At 37.3% G+C, this 9411-nt stretch overlaps 1 protein-coding gene across 1 annotated transcript; it reads right to left on the reverse strand.

The window, feature by feature from the left end:
- Window positions 1-1782: 1782 nt before the first annotated feature.
- Window positions 1783-3874, reverse strand: LOC108069007 (neprilysin-2-like). The gene is made up of 2 exons (XM_044392933.2): window positions 2777-3874; window positions 1783-2714 (listed from the first exon to the last, which is right to left on the reverse strand). Exons 1-2 carry the CDS (start codon window positions 3821-3823, stop codon window positions 1830-1832), a joined length of 1932 nt encoding a protein of 643 aa, XP_044248868.2. The 5' UTR covers window positions 3824-3874; the 3' UTR covers window positions 1783-1829.
- Between the last annotated feature and the right edge of the window lie 5537 nt (window positions 3875-9411).

Here is a 9411-nt window from a genome sequence, read left to right on the forward strand (position 1 = left end):
TAATCCGGAAAATGGAGCTAAATTTCCAGTGATTCGCGAGAAGAGTGTTTAATGGGTATCGCTTGAATTAGTAATATTAAGCGAGCGTAAAGCCGTTTCTGGGAATTTTCTTTATTGTGCGGAGGCTAATGTATACATTTCAGCTTAAGAAGGGCTGCACTCCATTTCAAGGTCATGAATCATTGTGGTCACTTGACGCTCTCAGAATCCCAGTGATGGCTTGGTTTGCATTTAGTATCCTTTGCATTCTACTGATGATGTACTGCGTGCTAACGCAAACATAACTTGGACCCAGGAAAGGGACATTTCATTACGTTTTTAAATTAGGATTCTAAGGTATTTAGTAAACAATTACAAGGTTTCGGGAGATTGAAACATGTTTCGGGCTTTATAACCTATATTTTTCCATTTCAGGTATGACTCAAGTCTAAAATCTCAGTCACCCCAGTTAAGGATCATGAACGAATGGGATGCTTTTAACTAAATACATCAAACTTGGTCTTATGTATTCTAACTTATTTATATATATTTATTATACATAAATAAAATAAAAAATGAAGAGCCTTTTACAAGTTTTAAAACCATTTTTACGTGAATGTTTTAACATTTTATGCAGGGTGTACTATACATAATTTTACATTAATTTGTTGCCTTACAATTTATTTTACATATCTTTAGCCAAGACTGCAACCGGTTGTTTATTAACATCACGAGTGGTTAAAGTTTAACTATGTCTTTTGGACTGTTACTTTGGATAAAATAAAAAACATAAAATTTCAAATATTTCTGAATTTCAAATAAAATTTTTAAGAAATTAATGACATAGGAACGGTCGGAACATTTAATGGAAATCAAGAGGAAAAAGCTTTTCCTTAACATTTCAAAATTTCGAATTAAATTTAACAAAATTCGGACTGCTATATTATATAGCTGCTATAGAAAGGATCAGCAAGTTAATGCCAAAATAATAAGAAAGCAGCTAGAATTTGGTTTGATGTTACATATACGCAAGTAAATCCAAGTTTAATGTTTTGTAAGTTAATAAGAATGTTCGGCAAGGTATATAAGCTTCGGTTGACCTAAGCTAAAAAAAAACAACAAAGATATAGTTTTTTCCTCTTGTTTTTTATAATACATACTTCAGATTGTAATACAAATTATAGAAATATAATATAAATATGTAATTACTGATGCTCACATTAAAAATGTTTCAAAAAAACATTAAAAAGTGGTTATTATGCATAATGAAGCGGTTTGCCAATTCTGTGAATTTTTAATGTACATAATGCGGAGAATTCTACACAGTTCGGTTGGGGATCTTAAAGGGAATAGACCAGGCTCCGATACTTTGCGGGTAAGAAGATTTTTATTGAGAAATGTGCCCTATAAATATTTTAAAATTCAGGAGGTTAAAGTTGTAGTACTGCCCCAAACGGACTACCGGAATGGAACTTCCTATAAACCACGGGAAATTACGGATGATATGCTGTGTGCCGGGAGTATTTTGGAGGGTGGCAAGGACGCCTGCAGCGGTGACAGTGGCGGTCCCCTTCAGACGACCTTTGACGAGCAGCCGGGGCAATATCAGCTGGCTGGGATCGTTTCCTGGGGCGTTGGGTGTGCCCGACCCCAGTCCCCGGGAGTTTACATTAACATTCAATCACTATCTTCGCTGGCTGGGATCCAATACTCCAGGAGCTTGCCACTGCATGCCTTATCCAGAGGAGGATTACCAAATGTATTTTTAATAATTTTTAATAATATTTTAATCCGAAAACACTTTATTAAACTGTATAAACAAGCGATAAACAGTTAAAGGTATCTTCAGATTACCACACTTGGCAAGTTTGGTTCGTAGGAAGCATTCCAGATCCCACGGGACAGTTGAAGGCCCGCATGAAGTCCTCGCTGTTGGTTAAGTCACTCAGAAGTTTGTATTTCGGCAGGCGATTCCAGTCGGCCGCCCTCAAATCGTAACAAATCGTCTGAGCAAGTCCCAGAAAAAAGAGCTGATCTGGCAGCAGGTCGAGTCCTGGCATCTTCTGTTCAGGATCCTCCAGAGTCTGTATCCTGTGGCTGCGATGGGCCTCAAATGCCGACCTCAATCCCCCGCTGTCGATATATAAATAGAGTTGGCGGATAAGCTTCGACTCGATCTGCTTACTGAAGTTATTCCACCGGCAGTCCTTATATAGCAGATCCAACTTATTGAAGGAAGGCCAAAGAAGGAAATCGGTGAGATGCTCGCCAACCGTGAAACCCAAGGATCCGAATTTCATGGAATGCGGCCATGAACGGTGGTAATAAGGAGCCTCGAGCAAGCCGGCATCGATTTCGACGATCGGTTTGTCATTTGTAATGCTTTTATCAATTCCAAAAATCGCCTCCCACGGCTTAGTGTTGTTAACGTGTTCCCTTGGGTGGCGGGTGCTGAAACGCTGGATGTCGACTTGAAGGCGGAGCAAATTCATATTGGTCACGGCGTAACTATCGTCGACTACTTCCAGGCGGAGAATCTCCGGGATTTGCTGGTTGGTAAGAGAGGTTTCCGCAGGTGAGCCGAAATGAAACTCTGTGGAGGACACGCGGAGCAGTGCCTTCTTTTGCTCTTCCGAGTACAACCAAGTCACTTTCTCAACTAAAGTTCGCAAGCTATTTCGGACTTCCTGCACAATTTCAAGCACTTCCGACCTCTTTCTGTTGCCAAAGCTCTCCTGCAATATATTTTTATTTTATATTTTTTTTATTTTATTTATATTTTTTTTACTAGACTCACCGCCAAATGGAGTTTCTTGAACAGAGGCCACATGGAGGTTCGCATCTTTGTAGTACAATAATCTCTTTGGTCCTTGATATCCTTTAGACTAGCATCGAATGTGTAGAGCAGCTGCATGGCCAGATAATTGGCCACAGCCTCAGGGTGCCGGATACAAACCCTATCCCTCATATGTAAATCGGGATTAAAAGACCTTCGCTTCTCGCTCTGGTTCCAGACGATCTCGAAATAATTAGTAACGTCAAACGCTACGCCGTGCCTACTAATTTTCATCTCCTCCTCTAGTGCCTCTCGCCAGAACTCAAAAACACCGTCGATCACTTCTGCAATTTTAGCCTCTGTGAGGTTAAAGGATCTTAAGTATCCGCGCATGCGTCGCTCGTTGCGTTTGTAGGCCCAGGATTGGTTTTTCTTCATGTTGGCGTCGAACCCCAAATAATTCACCTCGAAAGACACTTCAGATTCCTCATACTTTGGTAGCACCTCATTGTATATACCCCTTGCCCCGAAATTGGTGAGATGGGCGCTCATGTTGAACCAGCTAAAGTTGGAGGCATTCCAGGCGGCCCCATCCACGGCTGGAAAACCTCCGATCGACCGAATGAGATTGAGGTAATGCGGATCGGCAGCAGGAAACGGATGGAGATCAGCCTCCAGGCAGGCGTTGTAGAATCGTTGGGCCACCCTCAGTTCCCTCGACACATTGAGTGACTCGGCCAGATCCATTCTGTGCAGCAGTTCCTTCGCAATGTCATCTAGTACGTAGCCTGGTTTTCCTAGGTTTTCCCGTCGGGAGTATCGGTCCGGCCTTATGTTTTCGAAGTTACCGCAGGCGTACTCGTAGAAATCGTCACAGGGTGCCACACTCAAGTTCATATATGACTTTATGAGTTCCGCATGGGAGTGAAGGTAATCACTGTCGGAATTAGTTATCTCTTTCTGTTCATTACCAATTGTCAAGGAAAAGCTTAGTAAAAGCAAGTAGATCGGTAGTTCGACCAAACTGAGGCTTATCGAGCACCGAAAAATTCTCTTGAATAATTCCATGCTAATCAGCGGAGATGGTGTCCCTAATTTTAACAAACTGAAGGGTCGACTGTCCAGCTCAGAGCTCGATTTTATACTGTCAGCTTTAAACAATTCTAAGTTGTGCCCTGATGGGGTCTGCCAAGTAAATGTTTAATTGGTAAAATGTCGACCGCGGGATACCCAGTCATATCCAACGTTGTTTAAAACTAACTTAATGGCTAGTTCTTCCTAGATTAAATCAGCCTCGTAAATGCTTTTTTGTTTGATTTTATATGGAATATTGGCCACCCTTGTTCAACATGCAACAAAACTCAATAAAAAGGATTCATGGCCCAACTATTGCTATTGAGCTGTATAGTAGAGGTGGAGAAATATCGATTTTAGTGAACATCGATGTTTTCGATGTTTATGTCAAAAAACATAGATGTTTCTCGATTTTTTTGAATAAAAATTGACCTTCTATTGTATTGGCATATATTTGCATTTGTTTTTACGTTTATAAAAATAAACATAAATATAGCTTTGCAGAGAATATTTTTAGTTTAGCTTAAAGATCGCTACCAACAAGAGACACCGCAACCAAAAACATCGATGTTTTTAAATCAAAATATATTTTTACAAACTGGGCCATTTAAATAGAAAAAATAATTTTTTAAGATTAAACGAAAGAACATTAAAACAGCTGCATGTTTTAATTTACGCTTTAGCTGTTTGTCTATATCTTAGCTTTTTGATTTTTTAACTAACTTTACCAGTTCAGCTCGGTCAAAAATTGATTTTTACGTCAAAAAACCTCGATGTTTAGAAATGTTTTGCAAAATATCATTAAACATCGATCTATCGATAGACAAGAAGAGGTCTACATGCATATTATATTTCTATGCTGCCCTTTTATTAAAGGGTGTACAAAATCGGATTTTTACGTCAAAAAACCTCGATGTTTAGAAATGTTTTGCAAAATATCATTAAACATCGATCTATCGATTTACACATGGATGTGCACCTCTACGGTATAGACAAGAAGAGGTCTCTCTGCATATTATATTTCTATGCTGCCCTTTTATTAAAGGGTGTACAAAATCGGAATTCGGTGATCTTCCTCGTCTCTCTGCGATAAGCGGCTCGAAAAAAACCAAATTAGTAGGGGTATAATCATAATGGCGTAAGCTTCCGTTTTCGCTGCGATAAGCAGCATTTCTACAAACAATCTGTGCGTACACCCAGAAAAATTGAGAACGAAAAAAATCAACATCGACCGATCTTGATTTTAGTATTTGTACAGTGTACATAACATGTTTTACATGTATGTATCCATTTATTGCATCTTAAAATTTTCGTTTGAATCTTGGTAGTTTTTAGGGAAATTTTTGGTGCCATTTTGTTCAACGTCTTAGGGCAATTTCGCCCTAAAAAGAAGGAATTACTTTTGGAGTCGAATCATGAAAATTAGCCCTAAAAAAAAAAGAACAAACTTGCCTTTTTGAAACAACTAACCCTAAAAAATATTTTCCATGGCGATTTTTCGTATATTTCTTTTCTTGTATTTAGGTAAAAATTTCTATGAGAGCAGAATTTTTTATTTTCTAAATTTTACTCAGATTTAAAAAAAAATTTGCTTGTTTTGAGGATCCAATTCTTAATTTTTAATAATATACTTGTGTTTTATAAACATATTTACCTAATTTTTGTGAACTGTCTATTTTCGTCTAGCGCCAATTGTATTTTATTTAAATCAATATTGGTTCACATTAAGAATGTTTGTGCTTACCAAGAAAAATTATTTTGTTAAAATAAATTATACTTGGGTTTAGGATAAATCGTTCTTTTATTGAATTATGTTCTTGAATCAAGCACATTTTCAGATAATTTGGGTTTTAAGAACGATTTATTCTTGATTCAAGAACGCGCACTAAATTTATTTTTAAAAGAAGCCCAAAAAATACTATCCGTTTTTTTCTGAGTGTATAGGCTTGATCTCCGGTCAAATTTTTTCTATGTAGAAGTAACAACATTTTTTTATTTTCGGGTTCCTTGCGCAAAATGCGGCTACTTCTTCGATCACTTGCCACAGTTATTTTGCTGTTGGTACAAAAATCTGTTGTGGTTGTTTCCGGCTGCGACTTCTACGACACTGAAGATATTTCAAAAGGTCAGAAGTTTCCGAACGATAGCTTACTCATTCCCGCCGATTTGGTGGCTGAATATAACTTCAAGCTTTTTCCTAATGGCTCCAAAGAGGCCCTATATCTGGTTTTGCAGCTCTCACTATCATAAAATAGATGACAGCGTAGCAGTGATGAAATGTCCGAGGACGAACTGAAAAGTCACAATCCTTACGTGAACGTGACCCTCAACGATGGAACGGTTGCCATAAGACACTTTAAGGACGATCTAATCGTGCAATCGGAACTGCCCATTCCCTGTGATGGCATGTACTATGCAGATCACACACTGCCTGACAATGGCTTCTCACTATTTGAGGTTTGATTGTGTATACATATGGTAAATGGAAAAAGCTTAATCGCTGTTGTTCTTCCTCAGAATGGAACTTTGTTTATCCCCTACTATGGTTGGTACTTGGGTAAGCGGGAATACTGCGTGCAGCATTTAGACTTCAAAGGTGATAGTATTCAAATTGCTCCCCACTTTTGTCCTTTTGATCCTGGAGCTGAAACTGAAACTAAAGTGGAAACTGAAACTACTCCCGAGCAATTGGGAATGATCATCGGTGAACATAACAAAAAATTGCATTGCTAAAATTGACCTATACGGATAGTTACGTAACTATTACTATGTTTATGCTATGCGATTTATGAAAAAACACTGTTTATGCGATAAAAACGAAATCATGAAATAATGTGATATTTCTTGACATTTGCATTTGGCTTTGTAGCGGTAAGATAGAGCAGAGTAGTCACCCCACAAATAATATTTAAAATTTTATACCGAGCTCTGTAGAGTTAAGTAGAGTTTTGGGAAACTATTAAAGCTAGAGGGTTGGCATTAAGTAAGTAGATTCTAGGCGTTCCTACGCAGCGCAAAATTGATTCATCAAGGTGCCAAGCCCACTCTAGCGCCAAAAAGCCGCAAAAAGCAGTGGCGCCACAGTTTTGTGTATAAACAGTACCAATTCCATGACATAGATGGCGCCGCAGCCGCGTGTTCAACACTGCTGGTGGTGCTGGAAAAAAGCTGTCAGCTCTAAAAGAGTTCCAAATTCAAATGGATTTTTTAACTATTATAGCCTCTTCCCATAGAGTCCATCCGTTTGAAACGGATGGGATTTTTGACGAAGGTGAAACTCGTGTTCCCACAGAACTCCATCCACCATCTACCATTTAATAACAGCTGACTGAAGAGCAGTTGCTCAACATTAACGAAGGGGGATTTCAACTCGATTTACCAGAATTTACTATGGTTTACTACGATTTACTACGATATACTACAATTTACTACGGATTACTACGATTTACTACGATTTACTACGGTTTACTTCGATTTACTACGATTTACCACGATTTACTACGATTTACTACGGTTTACTTCGATTTACTACGATTTACCACGATTTACTACGGATTACTACGATTACTATGATTTACTACGGTTTACTACGATTTACTACGGTTTAGTCTTCCTTTAGTCTTCTCAGAACGCGTACGAAAACATCCATGTTATGGTTGCACTATAGATATGCAGAATGGATGATTTGACTTAGCTTTATCCACGGTGTGGGGTAAATATTAACAAAAAATAATCGTCTATCTAATATCTTTAGAGATAATAGATCCTTTGCAATAATGGAAAGAGAAAGAAACATCTTTTGTAATATCTTATTACACCCTTGGAAAGGGTGTTATGATTTCAGTCAGAAGTTTGCAACGCAGTGAAGGAGACGGTTCCGAACCCAAAAAGTATTTATATTCTTAAGTAGTAGTATTCTTAGCAGGGTTCGGAAGTTAACACACATGTTAAAAACATGTAAAATTGTATTTTACAGTGTGAGCAAAGTTGTTGACATGTGTGTCAAATACAAAAGTGTTAAATGTGAAAAATAATTGTTAACACACACAGCCGACTTGTGTTTTTAACACCAATGTGTTATTAACACGATGTGTTTTTTACACAATGTGTTTTTAACACGATGTATTTTTGACTCCAAAAGTGTGCGAGTCAAAAAAAATGTAACTGTAATACATTAGCATTAACATTTAAAAAAATTCTACACTCTTTTAAATATAAAACAAAGGAAAGACTCGTTGATTAAGAGGTCAGAACACTTTCATCCACTAAGAAGATCCATCTTCGGGGAAAAAAAAATCCATTATAGTTTTTACGTTTATCAATGCACAAATCCAACCTATTTGGTTGGTGCTTATTGCTTAATGATTTGTTTGCTACTTATTTTAACACGGCCTATCTTGTCGCTGAACAAAATAATCTTTTATTTAAATTAGAAAATTTTTTACCCCTTCAAAATTTTTAAATTCAATAGATATTTAGAAAAATTATCCATAACCAAAAACATACAAATTTCTTATAACAAAGACACATTATATTAGTAAGGGTAGGCAGAATCAATTTATTTACATATATTGTGAGCTGTCTTCATATTTAATAGTGTTAAGTAGTTCTTTGTTTAGTTTTACAATAAGAATATTCTGCAACGTGTCGGGGCTTAGTTTAGTAAATATATATGGTAGCGCACTAAACGCCCTCTCCACCGAGACTTGCGTTGCTGGCACAGACAATGTAACTTCCGCTATCTTTCCCAAAGCCGGCTCATTTTTTGAATGCATCTTCCAGTACTGAGCCACATTGTTTTCGATGTCCAGTCTGTCCCGGTACTGCATATGCATAAGTTTAGACTCGACCGATCTTGTGTCCGATAAGAGATTTGAATTTTCTTGTAAGATACTAAATCGGCTGTTCCTTGATGTTCCTGCCCTTTCGTCAATCGGGACCATGTCTGGCTTAGTTATCAGAAATCCAAAATGTTATAGAAATGTAAACAGTTTAACATACATTTTTGACATTTTAGCTGTGTGAAAAACACCCCCTGTGTCAAAAACACATTGTGTAAAAAACACGGCGTGTTAATAACACGTCGTGTAAATAACACAAATGAACTGTGTATGTTATTTATGTTTCTAACATATGTAGGCTACAATTTTTTACACACATGTCAATAACTTTTTTTGAACTTAACACTTTGACATTTAACATGTTAATAACACAAGTTATTTACAGTGTGTTATTTTCCGAACCCTGATTCTTAGTAGTAAACCGTAGTAAATCTTATTAAATCGTAGTAAGCCGTAGTAAACCGTAGTAAATCGTAGTAAACCGTAGTTAATCGTATATAAATAGATCCTTTGCAATAATGGAAAGAGCAAGAAACATCTTTTGTAATATCTTATTACACCCTTGAAAAGGGTATTATGATTTCAGTCAGAAGTTTGCAACGCAGAGAAGGAGACGATTCCGAACCCAAAAAATATTTATATTCTTGAGTAGTAGTAAACCGTAGTAAATCGTAGTTAACCGTAGTTAATCGTAGTAAACCGAAGTAAATCGTAGTAAATTGTAGTAAATCAGGTTGAAAT

Source organism: Drosophila takahashii, chromosome 2R, assembly GCF_030179915.1.
Source record: "Drosophila takahashii strain IR98-3 E-12201 chromosome 2R, DtakHiC1v2, whole genome shotgun sequence".
Lineage (NCBI taxonomy): Eukaryota > Metazoa > Arthropoda > Insecta > Diptera > Drosophilidae > Drosophila > Drosophila takahashii.

Coding starts and splice junctions, on each gene's coding strand:
- LOC108069007 (XM_044392933.2), bottom strand. CDS start 3,823: ATGGAATTATTCAAGAGAATTTTTCGGTGCTCGATAAGCCTCAGTTTG. Junction 2,715..2,776: donor TCAAGAAACTCCATTTGGCG/GTGAGTCTAGTA, acceptor AATATATTGCAG/GAGAGCTTTGGCAACAGAAA.